The 23,182-nt window shown below is 35.2% G+C and overlaps 2 protein-coding genes across 2 annotated transcripts in view; both read right to left on the reverse strand.

The window, feature by feature from the left end:
* Window positions 1–11,355, reverse strand: part of Rsbn1 (round spermatid basic protein 1) — a 48,867-nt gene extending 37,512 nt beyond the window's left edge. Inside the window, exon 1 of the mRNA XM_005337643.5 lies at window positions 10,583–11,355. Within this exon, the coding sequence (XP_005337700.2) occupies window positions 10,583–11,288 (706 nt within the window). The 5' untranslated portion in view covers window positions 11,289–11,355. The remainder of the gene's footprint in view (window positions 1–10,582) is intronic.
* A 911-nt stretch (window positions 11,356–12,266) lies between these two features.
* The window catches only part of Ptpn22 (protein tyrosine phosphatase non-receptor type 22), a 53,163-nt gene continuing 42,247 nt past the window's right edge, over window positions 12,267–23,182 (reverse strand). Inside the window, exons 19-21 of the mRNA XM_005337640.5 lie at window positions 19,990–20,020; window positions 15,898–15,975; window positions 12,267–13,724 (exon numbers count right to left, since the gene is read on the reverse strand). Of these exons, the coding sequence (XP_005337697.2) occupies window positions 13,660–13,724; window positions 15,898–15,975; window positions 19,990–20,020 (174 nt within the window). The 3' untranslated portion in view covers window positions 12,267–13,659. The remainder of the gene's footprint in view (window positions 13,725–15,897; window positions 15,976–19,989; window positions 20,021–23,182) is intronic.

A 23,182-nucleotide genomic window follows, 5' to 3' on the forward strand; every position in this document is an offset into this window, starting at 1 on the left:
GCTGGGGAAGCTCTTTTTATGAGGTGACATTTAGACTGAGTCCTAAATAATAAGATGGGCATATGAAGATTTACGAGAAAATATTCTAGAGAGAAGCAAAGGACCTTAGTAAATATTTGTATCACTCTATCATTCTTAAAATCTTGGAAACCTGTATCCCAGTCTTTCTGGTCTCTTCCCATATACCTATACTTAAATCCAGGTACATCACAGGATTTTACCCTTAGCTTCATCTCCTCTCCATTCTAATGCTATCTAATGCTATCCTTAATTATATGTGCTAATTGATCCAATTTCTGTACCTACAGTCTAAACATGTCTCCCAAGCTTTTTTTTTTTTTTAACTACCCAAAAGGACCTGAAGAAAAGACAAAGTCCGCTTGACTTTGTACCTGACTTTGTACCTTTGTACCTTGACTTTAGTACCTATTTTTAAGAAATATGTATATGTATGTGAAATGTCAATACATATACATATACAGAAAAATGTCTGGAGAAATATATACTAAGGTATTATCATAGGGTGGTATTAATGGTATGAGTGGTAGGAGTATAAATGTCCAGCTTTTTTCTGTTTTCTAAAATGAACATATTACCTTATAATTTAAAAACTTAATTTAAATTTCTGAAGGATTATCATAGATTGACATAACCAGGATAGAAAAACATTTTTGATTTACTAGTTGCAAAATACACTTAGCTAGAAATCTAGGTGTAGTTGTAACCAATCTTTAAGCTTGGTCTAGCAAATATTGTATAGAATTTATCTACCAACCAATAGTATTTTGACATAATTCAAGTAATTCAGTGTTAACAAACATCCTCCAATTAAACCTATTCTTAGATCTGGGAAGAACAAGTTCCAATAATTTTAAGTAAAGAATTTACTTGGGGGACTGCAATTATAGCTCAGTGGTAGAGCACCTGCCTAGCATGTGGGAGGCACTGGGTTTGATTCTCAGTACTGCATATAAATAAATAAATAAAACAAAGGTCCATCAATAACTTAAAAAAAAAATTAACAACAACAACAAAGAAATTACTTGGTATAATATATAAGTTGTAAAACAAGTTATATGCAAGTTATAAAACCTTCTATAAAGTTTAAAACCATTTTAGGGCAGGGGTTGTAACTCAGTGGTAAAGCACTTGCTTAGCATATGAGAGGCTTTAGGTTCCACCCTCAGCATCAAATAAAATAAACAAAATGAAGGTATTGTGTCCATCTACAACTAAAAACATTTTTAAAAATTAAACCTGTTTTAAAGTTCAAGTCAAAAGACTTTATACCATATAAACGGCAAATAACTTTCACTATGTATAATATTTGCTTTTAAGAACAATTAAAAAGAAAACCCTACAGAAAGGGGTATAGATCAATAATAGAGTCCTTTGCCTAATATGCACAAGGCCCTGGGTTTGATCCCCAACACTGCTAAGTAACAAAACAAAACAAAACAAAAAAACAACTTCAAACTTCATTTGCAAACATTATTTGTAATTAAACTGAGATCATACACATGAAATCAGATTGCTTAAACTGCTAAGAAAATGCAGTCAATTTTTTATTCTACATAAAACTAAATCTTTGATTAGTTAAAACTTAGCAAGTCACTTATGTTTCTTACCAAATAAAATTAATCTAAATACTTTTTCTAATACCAAATCAGTAATATAGGCAATTCTCCTAAGCAACTAAATGCCATCAAATATAAAAGGCCAATTTAAAAATAGCCATTTAATTACACTCCACTAAATGTTTTAGCGATTCCACAGGAAAAGAAAATATTTCATTCTGAATAGGTCTTGTTGTTTTAAGCTTCAGAAGAGGTATTTGGTATGCAGAAGATGAATTGTGACCTAGATCTGCCACTGAAATTAATACCAAGAAGGAATGGTCTTGACTATAACACATTGTGTCTAGATTACTATCATCTTACCATATGGTATTTCTAACATGGTTAAATCTCTGTGGGTTTTATTCCAAAATTTAGTTACATGGAAACCATTCAATTAGTCCATCTCCACAAAAGAAAAATAACTGTACAAGGAAATAATAAGGGCCTTAAACTGACCATAATCTCATATAATAACATGATTAAAAAGTTTAAATATAAAATGAATTTCAATCTACCTTCCCACTAATCCTGTTTTTCAAATGTTTCCTCTTTTCTAAGGCTGATATAGAAAGCTTGTCCTTTTTTAACATTTATTTTTTAGTTATAGGTGGCCATAATATCTATATTTTATTTTTATGTGGTGCTGAGAATCGAACTCAGTGCCTCACGCATGCTAGGCGAGTGCTCTACCTCGAGCCACAACCCCAGCCCCATGCTTGTCTTTTTTTAAATGGGGAAATTTTGAGACTACTGATCCCATGCTTGCTAACGAATTTCCATGAACAAACAAAATTTATTCTTAAGTTATTGTGGAGGCAATTAATTGTGAACAACATAAGTATCCACAAGTTGTTGGAAGTTATTATGAAAAGTTGGCCATTGATGCATGAAAGATACCAAATGCCTTTCCTTGAATTAAAAACATTTAAAAGTCTAAATTTTATGTCTAAAGACTTCACAATCTTTCCATTTCTGGTAGAGTGTTTTAGTTTCTAATAGAGAATGTATTCAGGAAGTCAGATTTTGAGTATTTCCCCATAATGCAAAAGCTAAATTTGTTGCATCAAATTTGTTGTTTTGTAGTGCTAGATGATCAAATCCAGGGCCTTGTGCATGTTAACAAAACACTTTACCACTACGCTACAAACCCAGCCCTGGCATCAGTTCTTTACAGACAAGAAGCTGAGTTACACTACACCTATATTAGGGAAAGCTTTCACATGTCTAACTGTAAGAATCAATATAAAAGTATGTAATTCTACAGAGGAAAATACAAACATTGATTTAAGAAAAAAATTGCTGGCTATCTTTAAGAACATTGCTATAACTAAGATTAATACATGACACTATCAGTAGTACATTCACATATGCTAATGTTATCAATTATTAAACAGCATAATGTATTTAATATGACACTATTGGAAGTTTTTTAATTAATGCAAAAATTAGTTTTTCAATATAACAAAACTTAAATCTACAATACCATTCATACACTTGAATTATACTTTAGAAAATATAGTACCTTCAATTCCTAAAAATGATTGTTTTACAAAAGCAAAACAATTAGAATTGTTTACCCATTGTTATTCATAATTAAGAAAAGAACTAAAACTTTTTTCTGAAAATATATTACTTTTTGTCTTCTTGGGAGTTCTTCCAGTTCTATATAAAAACCTAATAAAAAGAAAAATAAAACACTCACTTTGAAGGCCAAATTTTTGAGAATCATTGTATTTTTTTTTTTTCATTGCTTTACCCTACCCTCCTACCCTATTCTAATGTTTAGGAGTTGGGTAGGATTGAAACACTGTTCTACTACTTCTTTGACAGTAGGACCTTTTCCCCTGCCTTTCATTTAAGACTTTAATTTTTTTTAGAGCATTTTGAGGTTCTCAGCAAAACTGAGTAGAAATTACAAAGATTTCCTATTCATTCCTATACATGCACAGTTGTCATCGTGTCATCGTCCCCCATCCACCAACTATCAACACTTCCTACCATAGTTACATCTTTATAGCACCTGAGTTCACAGTTGACATTAGGGTTCACCCTTGATGTGAGTTTGGACAAAGTACAATGACAGGGATTCATCATTACAGTATCATGCAAAGTAGTTTCACTGCCCTAAATATCCTGGGGTCTGCCTTTCATAATTCCCTCCACCTCAAAACAGTAGCAACCACTGCCCTTTTACTTTGCCTTTTTCAGAATGTAATTTAGCCAGAATCCAACAGTATACAGCCTTTTCAGACTGGCTTCTTTCACTTAGTAATATGCATTTAAGATTAAGGATAATTTACTTGTTCTGATGCTCCGATGTCTGTACCACAGTTTATGTATCCATTCATAAATTATGTATCCATTTCATACCAAAGGACATCTTGGTTGCTTCCAAGTTTTGGCAATTATGAATAAAGCTGCTATTGATCTCCATATGCAAGTTTTTGTGTGGACACACGTTTTCAACTCTGTTGGGTAAATACCAAGGAGTGGAACTGCTGGGTTAGGTAGTAAGAACATGTTTCGTTTTGTAAGAAATCACCAAACTGTCCTCCAACATAGCCATACCATTTTGCATTTCTACCAATAATGAATGAGGCAGCATAACCTTTTATGAATTAATAGCTTTGTACCTTGCTTCTCACTGGTAAAATGAAGGGGAAACGGGCTGGAGATGTGGCTCAAGTGGTAACGCGCTCATCTGGCATGCGCGGGGCGCTGGGTTTGATCCTCAGCACCAAATAAAATAAAATAAAGATGTTATGTCCACTGAAAAATAAATATTAAAAAATATTCTCTCTCTCTCTCTCTCTCTCCCCCTCTCTCTCCTCCTCTCTCTCAAAAAAAATGAAGGGGAAACAATATTTTCTTACAAAACTAATGTGTACAGTAAATGAAAAATGCATTTAAAGTACTTGGCATAGTCCTAGAACATAACAAATACTCACTTCATGTTAACTACTATTTTTTTTCACCCAAACAGATAAATTCTGGAGGCAGAGTGTGCTATTTAAGATAAAATCAGGTGCTTTACAGTTAGATTCAGGTTAATGTCTCAGCTCTACTGCTTATTAAGATCTCTGGAAAGCTCAAAAATATTTTAAACTTCAATTTTCTTATCATAAAATATTATTAATATTAGTATCTAACTCAAGAGTTATTGTAAGGATTGAAGGAAACAATAAATATGAGGTCCTCATCATAGTATCTGACATAAAAAAAACTTTATCAGATTGATTATCACAATCATAATAAAAGTATTAGACAACACATTCCTTAAAATAACTGGCTACAATTCTAGAAATTAGAGCTAGAAATTACTAGCCTATAGCACAATATGGGATACCATAAGAAACATATAAAATGTAAGAAAGTATCTCTAAAAGAAGATAGAAAACTATTGTTCACCAAGTGTCTGCTAGGGACCATGTATGTTATCTCATTTTAATCTGCCAATAAACTGGTGAAATGAACATAGAAATCCTTCTTCAGGGCAGGAAACAGTCTGAAACAAGAGGTATTTAATATATTAGATCACAAAGCCAGTAGGTGACAATCAAAACTCTCACCTAAATTCAAAATTCAAACCCTTCCAATACTACACACTAAACTACACTCTCTTTCTTCCACCTCCTCTTGCGACCCCTCCCTTGGTGATAAATTAAATCATCCAGTAGGTACAATTAATGGACTTGAGGTGTATTAAGTATTACTTTACTTAACAAAATATTTTACTTACTAACCATTATATAATTTTTCATAATCACAAAGATGAGTTTTCACCCCTTTCATAGTTATTTTATCTCTCTGGATGGACAGTAGAAATGTCAGTCCCTAAGGACATTGTTATGTTACCTGATAAATGAGATGATCTGATTGTTCCTCATTATAATCCAAATTCTCCTCCATCCCTATCACCAAAAACAATCAATTGTTTCCAGATTCAAAACTCCTGTCAATGTCTTTTTGACACAAGTGCAAAATTTTCCATTAATTTCTGGCTTAGGAACACTATCCCTATGATAGCACTTAGGTCATTGATAAAAGGTGAAAAACTATGAGAAAGGAAGATTGACTTAGGGGTGCTATGTAAGCATCCTTGTCATTTAATGGCACCAGTGAATAGAGCTAGGGAATAATCTCCCCTTCCTTTTCTTTCTAAAAAATACACTAAAATATTAAAATCATAAATGTACTAACAAAGTATTTAAAAAGCATTACTTCTTTTGATTGTAAGGTTGTTTTGCTTTGTTTAGTTGATGGACCTTTATTTTATTTATATGTGTTCCTGAGATTCAAACCCAGTGCCTCATACATGCTACTCTACCACTGAGCTACAGCCCCAGCCCCTGTTCTATGCTTTTATAAGTAGTAACAAAGAGAGAAAGAAATTAAGGTTTCAGACTTCAGTCTACTGCTCACTAAAATAAAGACATTTTAATATCTCTTTGTTCACTTATCAATCTCAACATGTAAGGCAGAAAGAAAAAAGCCAACTGGACCATAAGTCAAAAAAAAACTGAGTTCAATATTCAGTTCTATCATTAACTAAAAATTTCTAGCATGTTACTTCACCTCTTTAAAAATCACTTTACCACAGCATTTACAGGTTAAATTTTTGTTTCAACTATTTATGAACAACTCCCAATGTCTGGGTTCCTATGATTTGTAATTATCTACACATGAATTTGGATTGAGTGCTGCTGGGATAGTGTGCAGGATCATGTCTCTTAACTCAGTTCAGGGGCTGGCAAACTTTCTTGATAAAGAACCAGATAGCAGTCTTTGCAGGCCATATGGTCTCTGTGTCAACTACTCTACTCTGCTACTATGGTGCAAAAAACTGCCATAGACAATATGTATGAATGAAGAGCGCATGTTCCAATAAAGCTTAATTTCTGGACATTGAAATATTTCATGTTATTTTCACTTCATGAGGCTTTCTGCAACCATTTAAAAAGAAAAACTCCTTCCTCACCGGTTATACAAAAACAGGCAGAAGAACTCACTTTTAATAAAAGCAATTTAATGGAAGAATTCAACAAAAGATACCAGAGCAACTGGATATTGATGGAAAAGAGAAAGACAACCACAAACTAAACCTTAAAACCTGCACAAAACTAACTCCAACAGATCACAATTTAAATGTAAAAGTTAAAATTATAAAACTTTTAGAGAAAAAAAAACAGGAAAAAAACCTTGGGACTTTAGATGTGATACTGAAAACATTATTTATTAAAAAAAATTAACAAATTGAACTTCAACAAAATTTAAAACTTTTGCTTGTTTTATTTTGTGAAATATATTGTTAAGATAATACAAAGACAAGCCACAGACTGGGAAAAAAATACTTGCAGATGATGTCATTGCCAAAGGACTTGGGCCTGTAATATACAGACTGCTCAATAAAAAAATTCTTAAAACACAATTATAAAAAAAATTCATTTAGAAATGGGCAAAAGACAAAGATATTTTACTAATGAGGATATATAAATGGCAAATGATGACATGAAAAGCTGATTGATATCATTTTCCATGAGACCATGATGAAAAACCACCCCACATCTATTGAAAGTGCTAAAATAAAAACAGCTAAAACAATACCAGATATTGTCAAGAATGTGAAAAAACTTGATCTCTCATACAACATTAGTGGGAATGTAAACTAGTACACTCTTGAAAATAGTATGGTAATATGTTTAAAAAAAAAAGCTTACAATATGACCAAGCAATCACAATCCCCAGAGAAATGAAAATGTACTTCCATACAAGAATCTGAACATAATTGCTTGTAGAAATTTTATTCATAAGAGGCCAAAACTAGGAACAACCAAAATGTCCTTCAATCAATAAATGGTTCAATAGGGGAACGATGGTACATCCATACTGTGGAATACTATTTAGCAAGAAAAGTAGAACATTATTAATACACATACCACATAATGGATCTCACACCATGGTGAATCTCAAGATTATAATACTGTACGATTCCATTTATATAATATTCTCAATGACAAAAGTATCAAGATGAAGAACAGATTAATGATTGTCAGGGGTTAGATAAAGGAGACAGAGGGAGTACCTAAAACTATACAAGTATAGCACAAGGAGAATCTTTCTGGAGGTGGAATGATTTTGTATCTTGACTACAGTGGTGGTTACACTAATCTATCCATGGTAAAAATGCCCAGCACTACACATTGTACAAATATCAATTTCCTGGTATTGGTATTATACAATAGTTATGTAAGATGTAACCACTGAAGGAAACTGGTGAAAGGTAAGGACATCTCTGTACTATTTTTGCAATTTCCTGTGAGTCTATAATTATCTCAAAGTGAAAAATTAAAATACTTTCTAAAAATCTGATGATAAGCAAAAGGAAGACAGCTCTAGAAGTAACAAGTGTCTATTCACTCTCTTTCAAGGACCAGGCATTAAAAGTAATAAAAGCCAGTTTTTAAATAAGTGCCTACCATGAGCCAAGTACTATTTTTAGTGCTTTCTATACACTACCCCATTTAATCCACAAAATCTTATAACGAAAATGCCACAACCCCACTTTACAAATGGGAAAACTGAGGTTGAAAAGAGGTTAAAATAATCTGTTCATGGTCACACTGTAAGTGGTAAGAGCCACAATTTAAACTCAGATTAACTCTAGAGGCATGTTTCCTGTACACAAAGGTAACCAAAAAAACATATGGGGACGTTTGGGGGGACGGGACTACCAAACTGTGTGTCAGTCTGACATCAAACCAGTTTGTTTTCTCCCTCAGTTAAAATAGAGTTTTCAGAACTTTTAAAATACCAATGCATGTCAGGAATCTACAACACCTACATTATAATTTTTCCCACTCAGCCAAAAGTTAAAATATAAAATGGCCTAATCTTAAACCATCCTTCTTCTTACCTATTGGCAAACTACAGTTTTGAGAGCTGTACTATCAAAGTAGTGGTAGCTATCAGCCAAATGTGGCCAACTTTAAGAAAGAAATAAATTTAAAAATTCAGTTTCTCAGTCACACTAGCTATATTTCAAGTCTGCTCAAGAGCCACACATGGTTACCATATTAGACAGCACAGATAGAGAACATTTCCATCATCTGAGAAAGTTCTATTCATCAGTACTGGATTAGAGACTTGTTTTTGTTTGCTTTTTTAAAGTGCATGGGATGCACTAAATGGTCAGAGAAGACCAACTTCATTGCAACCATAAAAGGGGGTAAGGTCAGATCTTTAAAGTCAGGTACTGCCTACAATGTTTAGGCACAAGGAAAAGATACGTAAAGAAGTGTGTGGGGGTGGGGAGGAATAAGAGAAAGCAAAATCATGCAGCTTGGCAATAAAGCTGAACTAAGATTCAGGAGTGTGGGTTCTACTGCCTATTAGGCCAATAATTGATTTTTAATAATTTTTTTTAATATTTGTGCTTGGTACTAATTAACTGTGAATTAATTAGATGAGTCTCTTCACTGTTTTGGGCCTTGGTTTCTTCTTCTATAACACAAATTTAGAACAAATAATTGCTAAGAATCCCTTTAGCTCTGTATGGATAAACACACACACACACACACACAAAGGTGGGGAATAAATAAAAGATCATTGCATACTGGTGGTGGAAACTGGCACTCCTGTCAACTTACCACAAGTTCTATGCCTGAAGATGAAATTTAGATACCACAAAATGAAGATTTAATTCTAGTCAATAAATCTTTATTAAACAATCATTTGTACCTAACCGCAGTATTTAGAAGTAGCACACAAAAAACTGGATAGCTCAAAGTTAAGCAAATCTATGGAAAGAATGCAAGACTTCCAACATTTTAGATTGAAAAACTGGCGCATTAACATCTAACATTTTTCAATTTTGTATTGAAAAATTGGCTAATTAACATCATTAACATTCACATATAACCAAACTGGAGATATAACGGATCATGTAGTCATATACTAAGTACAAACAAATGGCATAATCAAAAGCACACCTCATTTCTTCCACAAATAAATAAATAATAAAATAATAATAATAATAATAATAAATAATAATAAAAAATAAATGCTACAGGTAATTAGGAAAAAGACACTAATTCTGACCAACCTAATTTCTCTAGAACACACACTTACATAGCCCTATATTTTCCGGGTTGAATATTCTTGAGGATTATTGGAATTACATAGATTCTCCAATTGTGCTACACAGAATAAAATACAACTGCAATTCTTGTCCCTTCTACCTACTACACACTTTCCTCTTTTCAGAAGTTCTATTGGTCCTATTTCCTAGGGTCAAATGGGAGAGAAAAACCTCCCCCCCTCCCAATCCCCATTCTAAGAATTAAAACAGCCAATTAAAAAAAAAAAACAGTTTAAGCGATGTTTACCTCTAAGTTAAAAAAAGAAAAGGAAACCGTGTTTGATTTTTTTTTTTTTTAACCTTGCAGAAGCTAAGGCAACCAGTGAGTTGTGTAACCTCTGTAAGAAATCAAACTCATTAAAGTCCCGAACCAGACCCGTGACTATTTTGGAGCAGGGGGTAGTTTAAGAAAAAAAAAAGAAAAGAAAAAGAAAAAGAAAAAAAAAAAGATTTCCAGGAAGGAAAACAGGGAGAAGAGATTTTAGAGACAAGCCTTTACTTCAAAAAGGCAGTTTTTAGTTTTCCACCTATTAATCCAAAGCCAAGAACCGCGCGGCGCGGAAACCCTGCGGATTTTGAAAACAAACGTTGCGAGGCTCCGGGGGATTGCAAAGGGGGCTGGTAACTGACAGCTCGGCCTCGGAGCGAGAAGCCTCAAGTAGGTCAAACTGTGACCACGGCCTGAAGTCCAGAGTCCATCTCAGTGGGCTCAGGGGAGAAAAGCAGCAGGAGGGAATAAGGGTTTGGCGTCTTTCAATCCTAAAGGGGCGGGATACCAGAACCAAGGGACCTAGAACCCCAGTCCCAGCAGTTCGCCTGCTCTCACCTCTCTTGGGGGCCTTGATCAAAGGCACCCCTCCAGTCCTCTCGCCGTTTTCCTGCTTTTCCTTATGCTTGAGATCGCCCGGAACGCAGGAGCTGGGGTCACCATCAGCGCCGCGGTGGTGATGGTGCTTGTGCCGCTCCTTGTGGCCCTTATGCTTGGGCCCGGCCGCGCTCACCGTCAGGGGCGAGAAGGTGAAGAGGGCCGAGGTGCCTGGGGCCGGGAGCGGAGCAGCGACAGTGGGCCCGGCGGGAGCCAGCGAAGGTGGCGGCGGAGGCGGCAGGAGCAGAGGCTCAACAGGGCCCTGGACGGTTGGGGCAGCATTCGTTGGCGGCAGCGGCCCGGGATGTTGGCGACTGCGACGCCGCCGGTGAGGGGGAGCGAGAGGGGGGTCCTGGCTCGGCCGCCCCCGCTTCTCCTGAGACCCCCCACTGCTTGCCCGGCGTTGCCGCTTCACTCCCCGCGGCGAGACCCCAGCATGGGGTTTCTCCTTTCCCTCTTTGTCCGGCTCCTCCTGCGCCGCCACCGCCCGTACTACGCGCACTGCTCCGACCTGCGCAGCCATTTCACCCACAAACACACATTTAAATGGCCCGACCGCCCCCCCGTCCGTGTATCGCGCAAGCGCCGCCCGCGCACGGCCCGCTGGGCATTGGAGTCTCTCCCCCACCCTCCACTTGTCGGCTGTTCTTCGTGAGGAGCTGAACATGCCGGAAGCTGCAGTTCCCAGCGCTTCTCCGCAGGCCTCTCCAACCGAGCTTCTATTGTAAAGCGTCCTGGGCCGCGCAAAGCCTCGCGGGAGCGGTAGTTCCGCGGCGCCCCGCGCCCCGCGCCGCGTCCCCGGCTCTGTGAGTGGAGGAGCCGAGAGTGAGCGTGCGCCGAGTCACGCTTCGGGCTGCGACGCAACCGCCGCCGGCCGGCGAGTTGCCGCCAACCGCCTTAACGGCCCAAACAATGTTAGGGGCTTTCAGTGTGGCGGCGCGTTCACTTTATCGTCTTCCAGTCCCTTTCGTCATTTGATACGGAGTAGGTGGTCTCCATAGTGACTTTTAAATTTCACATTTCTTTGATAACCTTTGTGAGGTAAAAGAATCTCCGGCCTTTTACCCTTGACAAAACGAAGGGGAAAAGAGGAGTTAGCACTTGTGTAAAAATGACGGCAGTTTTGTTCCCAAATGTAAAAGGGCTGCGAGTCGGAAGTGTTCGGAGGCGTTTTGAGGGGCATTTGCTTTGGTTACTACGAAGGCAGGTGCACGAACCGCTTGGGAGCCGGGTGAGTGCGGTCCCCCCTCGCCACCAGCCGCAGCCCCGCGAATGCAGGAAAGGTAGAGTCCAGCATTTATTTTGAATATACCCCTACAGCTGGGGTTGGGGGGGATGAAAATTAGAAAATTGTAACAAGATTTTCTTTTGAAGTCCTAGGTATTAAGTTGCACAAATTTGAAAAGTGTCTACCAGAGAACCCTCCAAAAATCGTCGCTGTTCACCAAGGGGCGGTTGTTGCTCAGAAATTCATTAAGAAACTCATCACTTGGGCATTTGCCTAAGATTCTTTGAACGTATGTGGTCCTTGACAACGATATTATTGGTTACAGTGATGTACTCGGTAGATAAAATTACTGTGGTTTGATACCACTAGTTCCTGGAAAATATTTACTTCGGCTAAAAGAACACTAATGCATTGAAGTTAGTTTAAAAACAAAGTTTATTTTCTACCTGTTGGGTACATTGTACTACAATGCACAGGTAACAATGTAGCCTTCAGTTTGCCCTATAATTAGCCTTGTTGAAAAATATTAAGAGCAAATGATATGTAATACTGTTTCTAAAAGTTACAAACAAACTTTTAAAACAAGAGGTTACGTCATTAGGGAAAGTACGAGGACTCCTTTGTAATAATAATGACCTTCTAACTTATTGGCTACATAAAATTAGGTTTGAAATACCACATTTTGTTAAGACAACTCCATGTTTATACAGAAATTTAAACTATCAGTACCTTTGGTTGGATATAAATTGTAAATATTTATATAGAATATTTTATATGAAGATGTTAACAAAAGATAGCTATTTCATTGATTACTTTTCTAGGACTGGGAATTGAGTAACTTTGGTTAAAATGTACCCCAATGTACGTTATATAACGTCTTGTTAGTTGGTAAAGCTAATTTTTTAAAAATGAGTATTATTATTTGCACATTTTATTCTCTTAAATATAACTTCTTACTACTCTGCTTTCCCACAATATTTGGGAAGATGTGAAGTATAATCCATTTAGGTAAAAATAACTCCCCAAAAATAGTTACTGTCAGAAGCAGTAGTTTTGTACAACTGCAAGGTCAGATTTTTTTTTTAACTTCTTTTTTTTCTTTTATACTAAACTCTGACAGTGTAAAACTTCAATTGAGGTCTGGTTCTTACAAACCTCTTAAATTTATATTTATGCTAGGTGAGGTGGTGTGTACCTATAGTGCCATCACTGGAGAGCTGGGGGTAAGATCACTTGAGACCAGGCAGAGCAGCATAGCAAAACCTAGACTCAAGAATACCCAAAACAGACAGCCTTGGTGGTGCACGTCTGTAATCCCAGTGTCTCTGGAGGCTGAGGCAAGAGGATCCAGAGTTCAAAGCCAGAGTCAGCAACCTATCAAGGCCCTGAGCAACTCAGCAAGTCTGTCTCTAAATAAAATATAAAAAGGGTTTGGGATGTGGCTCAGTGTTTAAGCACCCCTGAGTTCAATCCCCAGTACCAACAAAAGAAACCCCCAAACAAAAAATGTGCATTTAAATAGGATAACTTCCAAAAATGAAAAAGAAATCCATTTTAAATTTTTTCATATAGCATTCTCTACAACATAAGCTTAAATCACAACCTTTTATTTGCAGTTTCCCATCCAATGTAAGATTTGAAAATACAAAATTGCTGGCATTTTTTTTTCATATTGCTTTTCTGTTGAAAACCACTAACACATTAGCATATCTTCATTTTTTTAATATTATGAATATTTAGCATTTATTTTAGCTAGTGTATTCCAGTAGTTTTATTGCAGATTCAGTCTATATTATAAATTCAGAGTTTATCAAATGTTCCAAGTTGATGGTGGGTTCCTTGGTCCTTTGGGTTTTAAAAAACGATTTGCAAAACCTGGAAACAAAAATAAAATGGAATGAAATGGATTTTTTTAATAGAAAGATAAATTTTAGACTGTATTATATGCAGATTCATGGATTATTTTCAAAGGGTGAAACAGCATCTGAGCAATTTAATGATAGATTATAATGGCATTATAGTAACTAAAGCTTAAGTGATAACAATAGAATACTTTTTAAATTTTTTTATTTTATTTTCGTGGTGCTGGGGTTTGAACCCAGGGTCTTATTATATGTTAGACAAGTGCTCTACCCACTGATATACACACCCAACCCAAATATTAATATTTTAAATGTGTAGAGCACATTTAGTATGTAAATTTAATAATGGTAATAATTGAATGAAGAACCCTGGTTAAAATAGCCTTTGATAATTTAGTGCATAATAGCATTTATCTAACCAATCATCACAAAACTAAACACAGTATTAGTAATTAAATAATCATTTTTATTTATCTTTCTTTCTCAAATTCACTCCCCCTACTACCACAAAGAAGAAGGATGAGGAAATCTTTCAAAGAATCAAAGCTATTGAGGAAGGAGGGAAGGGAAAGAGAAATTAGTGGGGAAGGGAACTAACCAAACTATATTGTTATTCAGTGTGCGTTACAAATATGTAGCAACAAATTCCAGTATTATAATGCATCAATAAAAAAGTTGAAAAAAAGAATGAAGGCTACTTCTTGATGCTTTCAAAAGATTTTTAGGTTGATGACGTTCTTTATCCCTTGCAATATTATGTCTTTTCTTTGATGGTGGTATATTTTCAAGGTATCTTAGCACTTAGCAACTTTAAGTGCTTAAATTGAAAATGAAAAGTTTGGAATACAGAGAGAGAACAAATAATAGAAAATTCAGATATTCCTGAACTTTTAGTTTCATCATCTTAATAACTACTCATAAGTTACCTAAACCTAAAACAAAAACTATATCAGAACTAGAAGAGTAGAGATGGAGAAAAGAAGATTTAAAAAAAAAAAAGGAAGGAAACCACTAAAAATTATGCAGTGATTTAAAATATTGGAGAGGAATGCACAGCCTACTTGATGTACATTTTACTCTGATAACAAGAAAAATGATTCAGGTTAAGTAGCTACACATAATAGTCAAAATCATATCAATAAATCTTGACTATAACCCAAGTGGGTTGGGAATAAAAGGATGTGTTTCCTGACCACTTCAAGTATCTTAAATTTCAGTGATTATATATAATATATATATATATATTATGTATATGTATATAATTCAGTCTCTTTCACTGGTCAGTTCTCAATAGTGTTGAGAAGCTTTTTTCTCTTTTTTTTTTCCCTGCATGTGAGTCAATTCAGGAAAAATAAACCACAATTTTGAGTAGCATATCCTTATAATTTTTATTGCCTCTTATAAAAGGTAGCAAAGAAAAATACATGCTGCTTTTCAAATAGATAAATTATTCAAATCTAGGCATATTTGAAAAGAAGCACAGACTGTGTTGTAAAGTTAGGTGGACCTTAAGTTACTCAAGTGGGATCACTAATTTAAAGAAAAGAAATAGAAAACATTTATGTCTCAGGCAAAGTTGGGTGCCTCTTCCATAGTTTATTCAATATTCTAAATGAATGTTTTCAACTAAATTATTTTGTACAACCATAACTTGTTAAAAGTATAATATTTTAAACTGGACAAAACCTAATAGCCAAAAAGCAGCTCCAGAGATTCTAATTAAAATATTTTCTCTAAGTGAGATAGGGGCCATAACCCAGGTGCTGCTTCTGCACCAAAATCTTTCTCTGCTTCTTCCTCAGAAATAAAATTACATTGTGTAGAGCTGTGGCTGTGGCTCAGTAGCAGAGCACTTGCCTTGCAGTGTGGGGCACTGGGTTCAATCCTTAGCACCACATAAAAAAAAAATGTTATATCCATCTACAACTAAAAATAATTTCTTAAAAAAGTTACACTGTATATATCTGCTCAGCAATATTAACACTTGCCAGTCTCTTATAATTTAGTTATATCACATCTAAGTTCTCTTCAAAGGAATATGAGCTGACATGATATTGCTACATAAAGCCAATGTCTTAAGACCAGAAGAGGAAGAAGAAACCACATCTTTTGGTATTTGAAGTTGTTTCATACTATAAAGGAATAATTTACATGATTTTTAAAAACTGCTGTAAAATAGCACATACCAAAATTCAAAAAGGAGCTTGAGTTATTTGGCTGAATAGATTCTGCAGGCTTGCTTGGTGGGGAAGAACTACAGATATCTGTAATGAAAAGAAAAAACACAAGGGAAAGAATGAAGATAGATTACTATTTATCAAAGTGCATATTGTTGAGATTAAACATTTCTTCCAGAGTAACCAGCACTTCCAAATAAATACATCGGCATCAAATGTTAAAATATAGGTGCTTATAGATAGGTTGACATTATAATCTCATTTATGTGATGTTTCTTTTTTTAAAAAGTATTTTTTGTTTTGTTTTGTTTTGCATAAGACTATTTAGTAAAGCCCAATACTAAGGGAAATTACCAAAGGAATAAGAACCATCATATATAATTAATCAATTTCTTGGGAGATTCAGATTTTTGTCTTTGAACTTCCATCTTATTTTATGTACTCTTAGTACACTCCTAGATATCCACATTAATTTATGGCAAGTCTGATTTTTCTTAACATTATCCTCTCTTCCTGGAATCTCTTTCACTGTTCACTCCACTATCCAGCCTACTTTTTTCCCACCATAGATAATTCTAATTTAGGTTCATAGTCTTCCACAAGCACTGTTATGCAGCTTTGTTTTGCTATTTTAGTTACTTATATGTAGGCTTAAAAATATAATTGTCTTCCCAGAACTTCAATTTTACATGTATCAGTTTCTACCCAGTTTTGAAAACAATCCAGTGAAAATTTTGCTCCACATTTTGCATATGCACTGTCTTACAATGAAAAAGGGTAATTTAAGGTTTGTGTATACTTTCTGACAAAGAGTATATAAATGGAAAGAAATTATTAATTTTTGGGGGTTTTTTTTGTTTTCAACACTTCAAAATGCAATGCAAAAAGTGTTTGCACATACATAAATAATACTAGGATTCTAGAAACACCTTCCCCTTTTGAGACATACTGGAATACAAATTACTGGAATATATAGTAGATTTCAATCATATTCAGTTAACTAAAACTTAACTGTCTCAAGCATTGGCACTAAGAATAGACATGAGGTGAGGAAGTTCAGGAGATATTAGTAATCTGTAGATTTGCATGTAAACTCAGAGATGTAAACATCCCTCAGAAAGAAAAGAAACTATCCCAAAGGGAAATATTGATTTATTACAAAAGAGGCAAAGATGCTGCATGTGTCTATTAGAGTGAACTAGCTTATCTAAGGTATTTGTATGGTATCTACCCTATATGCATTCCCTCTTCTGAAAATAGAACTTGAATTTTCCTTTTCATCCTTCCCTAATTTTCAGTTTTCTACATTTCTGGTGAACTGATTCTACTTTTAGATCAATGAAATGACTAGGGTCCATTTTCATTGTTTTGTACTTGGTACATTAGCATGGTCATACCAGATTAGTAGGTCTGATCTCTCTCCTGATTAATCAGTGTCCACGTGTAACAACTGTTAAATATCAGATAGGATGTTGTTCTGCCTAATATTGAATATATTGGTAAGAACTGATTCAGGAATGGACAAATGGACCAAGCCAAGAATCAGACCCAATTAGCACTGGTCATCAGACTATTGCTTCAGCAACCCAGAAAGGGCTAATCTTTTTCTTTTATTATTTTTTTTTCTTGACACAAGCCACATGGTAAAATCCTGCCTATGAGTATGCAATCACAGAATGAAACAAATCTGAGAGTTATGGAATGAGAAATTATGTTCTGATTATATCATTCAAACCTGTGTTTAAAAGCCAATTCTTTTCTGCTTAAATCAGCTCAAGTTGGGTTTTCTGTCACTTGCAACTATATTTCTTCTTTTGTACTGGGTATTGAACCCAGGACACTCTAATATAACCCATAAGAATCTCACTTCTTCTCCCCTGTCTTTCCATCTTTCTTGACTTAACCTTAGTTTTCTCTCTTCTTTCCTTACTGCTCTGCTGCTCTGATGGCTTCATTTGAGTTCCTACAGCGTACAAAACTCTCACACCTCAGTTTGTACATAATGTTCTCTGTATCTAGAGTCATCTCCCCATTCTTTGTCTGGCTAGCTGTTCCTTCATGTCTCAGATTCAACTGTCATTTCCTTAGAAAGTACTAAGTCCTGGGCCACCTCTTCTAAAGTGGATCCCCTGTGTTTTTCTTTCTATAATTCTTTTGTTTTCCTTCATAGCATTTACCACAATATGTTATGTACACATTTGTGAATTCACTTGTTTGATATCTGAATCCCTCAATAAACTTAAATTCTAAAAAAAGTCCAGGGCTGGGGATGTGGCTCAAAGCGGTAGCACGCTCGCCTGGCATGCATGCGGCCTGGGTTCAATCCTCAGTACCACATACAAACAACAATGTTGTGTCCGCCAAAAACTAAAAAATAAATATTAAAAAAAAATTCTCTCTCTATAAATAAATAAATAAAGTCCAACAGCTGATATCTGGTCTATTCACCATCATATAACAAGTGCCCTGCACAATGCCTGGCTCACAGTAGGTGCTCAAAAAAAATACTTGTTGAATGAATGAATGACAACTTAGATAACATAGCATAACAGATGAAAAGTGCTTATTTCATTAAAAGCTTTACAGATCGGTAAGAGATAGCAAGTCTAGGGAGAAACAGGGAATTCTGGAGTCACCAACCATCTAGAGGTGTGGAGGACACATACATGAGTATAGATGGGTAAATCTAAAATTTTCAGAATCAATTTGGGGGCTAGATATTGTTCTTCACTTAAGGGCAAAAGATTACAGGATCAAGGTAGTTAAAAAATGGAAATACAGCCAAGCCTACATCCAGAGAATGACTTAGAAATAAGACTCAGTCTCTAAAGAGTCCCACCATATCCTGAAGCTGTGCCAACATAAATCTACCTAGAGTCTGTGCTTTCTTTATTGATGTCCCTATACAGTGTTAGATCTTGAAAAAAGAAAATTGGGTGTTTCATAAGCTAAGCAGATCAAATCCATCTTTGGTTGACTGCTCAATTCATTAATTTCTTGGCTCTTTAATTTCTCCTGTTTTCTACCAGAATTTCCTCTTTTATATTCAAAAATACCCCTACAGGTTTTATGCTAATTGAAATGTTTAAATTCTCTTTTGAATGATAAGGAGAATGATATATTTTATAACCTCTCTTTAGCCATCATGGTTTGTAAGAAATCAGTGCATTTTAGACGTCCACTATGATGGCAAATGATAACAAACTATCAACAATCTGTAGTCTATAGCTAGTAATATTTCACTATAACTTTCTTACTTAGTCTATACTTTAAATCAAGTTTTCTCAGTGCTCTTTGTCCCTCCCTATAGCACTATCAACTATTTATTCCTTCATGACTAATTGAATTTGTAGGAGGTATATCATCATGTTTTATATACTTTGTTTGTAAATAAGGATTTTTAAGATAATATCCCAAAGTTTCAAGAGTCTGAGTTTTATTTTCATTACAACATAGTGAAAATAGTAAGCAACAGACTTTTCCTGCTAATAATACTTGATAAAAATGGAAATGTGTCAATGCTTTGCTTATTTCATTAAATCAACACATTTGTTTCACAATATGCTTTGCTGTGACTATTTTCAAAAAAGTTAGACTTCTGGAAGTTTTAAATAACACACTTGTATGACAGCATCTCAAGATGGGTAAAACATTGTACTGCTGAGTACTATGGTGCTCTCACCTATAATCCTGCCAGCCTGTGAGGCTGAGGCCAGAGGATCCCAAGTTCAAAGCTAGCCTCAGCAACTTAGTAAGGCCCTAAACAACTTAGAGAGACCCTCTCTTAAAATAAAAAGTACTAGAGATGTTACTCAGTGGTAAAGCACCTCTGGGTTCAATCCATGGGACCAAAAACAAACATTGTACTAATTATTATCCTATTAACAAAAAACATTTGGTCCCCTTACTCCCTGTCCAATGTGAACATTGTGGAACCCAGCACAGTACAAGGTGCAGAGGTGACTGCTCTGATCCATAAGACTCTGCAGAGGCTCTGTTTTAGGAATGATAATATTCATTTTTTCCACAAGGAGGCTATATAAAGAAAATTACATAATCGTAAATGATAGATATTGTAAAAAATAATACACAGAAACTTACTCTTTTTCATGTTTCTCAAAATTTTCAAACTCTACAAAAGTGAAGAAAGGAAAAAGGTTAGTTTGTTTCCCTATAAAAATTCAAAATATTTTAACAAATAGAAATATAAATTTAAGTAAAAAGGATTAATTTCCTTAAAAACAACCATGAAAAATGCATAATTTTTTATCTTTCCATTTTTAATTCAGTGTACAATTTCCACTTGATTATATCTTGCTATTTTTACCATAAAAGTATCCATACCATAAATTTAGAAATAATGCTATTAGACTGTCAGGAGTAAAAATGAAGGTTCCACTTCTCTCATTTATTAGGAGCATTCCAGAACCCACAATGACTTCTGCATATAGCACTGATAGATAACCTTTCCCATTCCAGCCAAGAATTTTTCCAGCCAATCATGTTTTATTATATTCAGTTTACTTAGGCCCACTCCCTTACTGTAACTATGATACTTCCTTCTCACCATTCAGCCAGCCCTTGTCCTTGGTCAGCCTCCTTTATAGAGGCATCTTCTTCAGGAACCCACCCAAATTTCTTTTTTATTCCACATTTCCTCTGCATGTATGTTTTTAATCTGCTCTATTCTTACTTTATTGTTTTTAATAATTTTCATATAGGTATCACATAGTTATTCTGTCTAATAACCATACAGGCAAGTGTTATTATTTCTCTAATACCTAAGAGAACCACAATCTTCCATATAATAGATAATTAAGAAATTATTTTTTTGGAAATTTTTAGATTTTTTTTTTTTTTTAAAGAGAGAGTGAGAGAGGGGGACAGAGAGAGAGAGAGAATTTTAACATTTATTTATTTTTTCTTAATTCTCGGCGGACACAACATCTTTGTTGGTATGTGGTGCTGCTGAGGATCGAACCCGGGCCGCACGCATGCTAGGCGAGCGCGCTACCACTTGAGCCACATCCCAGCCCCAATTTTTAGATTTTTAATAACTGATTTACCAGGCACAATGGTGCACACCTGTAATCCCACCAGCTTGGGAGGCTGAAGCAGGAGGATCTCAGAGTTCAAAGCTAGCCTCAGCAATGGAGAGACACTAAGCAACTCAGTGAGACCCTGTCTCTAAATAAATACAAAATAGAGCTGGGGATGTAGCCCAGTGGTTGAGTGCCCCTGAGTTCAATCCTCAGTACTTGGGGGGAAAAAAGTAATTTACTTATGATTCAAAAATTTTAGTGAAAATGTTCCCATTCAAACTGGGCATGGTGGTACATACCCATAATAACATCTACTCAGGAGGCCAAGGCAGGGGGATCACAAGTTTGAGTCCAGCCTGGGCAATTTAACAACAACAAAAATAGAGGCTGGGGAGGTAGCTCAATGATAGAGTACTTTCCTGGTATCTGAGGAGCCATGGGTTTAATCACAAGTTCCACTAAATAAATAAATAAACTCCCATCATTGTCCTCCGTCTACCTAGTTTCTAATGCTCCCCCTGCCCCATAGTAGTAGTTAGTTTGTTATATGTCCTTCCAGAGTTACTTAATGGATATACAAGTAAACTTATAGATAAATCACATTTCCCCCTTTTAAGCAAAAGTAAGTATTTTTAAGAATATTGAGAGTCTTCATTCTTTTTTTAGCTACATAGTATTCTATTGTGTGTTTTATATATATATGTACACACACACACACACACACTATAATTGGTTTCTTTATCAGTTCCCCTAATGATTAACATTTGTGTTGTTTCCAATCATTTGCTTACAAATAATGCCGAAATCAATACTTGGTATACATACAATTTCATGTGCATGCAAGCATTTGTGTAGAATAAATTCCTAGAAGTGAAATTGTTAGGTCAAAGAATATATGTATTTGTAATTTTTATATTACTAATTACCCTCTACATAAATTGTACCATTTCATACTCTCACCAACAAAATAGGTGTATGCTTATTTCCCCATAGCATCCCTAACATAGATTATAGTCAAACTTTTGGAATTTGCCACTCTGATAGATTAAAAGCAATATTTTCTCATTTGTGACTTTCTTTCTCTTATTGTGGATGAGGTTGAGAATATCAAATGTTTAAAGGGCAGAACAGACTTCATTTGTTTTCTTTTTTTTAAGAGAGAATTTTTTAATATTTTTAGTTTTCAGTGAGCACAACATCTTTGTTTGTATGTGGTGCTGAGGATCGAACCCGGGCCGCACGCATGCCAGGCGAGCGCGCTACTGCTTGAGCCACATCCCCAGCCCTTCATTTGTTTTCTTTGAAATATCTGAACATGTATTTTTTACCCATTTTTATTTTAGGGTTATTATTCTCTGTTAATTTCTAGCAACTCTTAATATTTATTTTTTAGTTATAGTTGGACACAATACTTTTATTTATTTTTATGTGGTGCTCTGGGTTGAAACCAGGGCCTCGCACATGCTAGGCAAGCACTCTATTGCTCAGCCACAACCCCAGCCCTTTAGCAGCTCTTTTTTTTTTTTTTTTAACTATAAACTAACTTTTTTTAACTATAAACTATAAAAAAAACTTTATGGGTTTTATGCCAATTGCAAGTATATTTTTCTCCAATTTGTTCTTTGTCTTTTGTTTTTAAGGTGATTTTTTGGGGGGAGATAATGCAGAATTTTGTGTTTTATTTGGTTGAATTTATATGTCTTTTTCTTCATAGCTTCTGGTTTATTAATCCCAATTATAAAGGTCATTAATACTCCAGGAATCTTTCCAAGGAATCTTTCCAAGGAATCTTTCCAAGTTATTTTTTTAAATACCTCTATAAGTTGGGAGTTTTGTGTTTATTTGCTTGCTTGCTTTTTAAAATTTAAATCCTTTAGCAATCTAGAATTTATTCTGGTGTAGATGTGAGTTATATATCCTGCCTTTTTTTCCCCTCGGTAGTTGTTTATTTATTTAATGCAACCACAATTATTAAACCATCCATCCTTATCCTCTGATTTGAGATATGCCTTCATCACAGACTAATTCCTACATGTATCTTTTATCTATTCTCTTTCTATTCTTTTGGTGGTTCTTTTCATACACCAATATCAGACTATTTTAATTACTGAGACTTTACAATATTTTAATATCTAGTAAGGATACTCTCCTTTCATTATATTTATTTCCTTGCTTGCTTATTTGCAGTTTTCTGGCTATTCTTGGTTTTCCTTCCTCTACCCATATGAACTTTAGAATCAGTTTGTCTAGTT

Source organism: Ictidomys tridecemlineatus, chromosome 11 (assembly GCF_052094955.1).
Source record: "Ictidomys tridecemlineatus isolate mIctTri1 chromosome 11, mIctTri1.hap1, whole genome shotgun sequence".
In the NCBI taxonomy this organism is placed as follows: Eukaryota; Metazoa; Chordata; class Mammalia; order Rodentia; family Sciuridae; genus Ictidomys; species Ictidomys tridecemlineatus.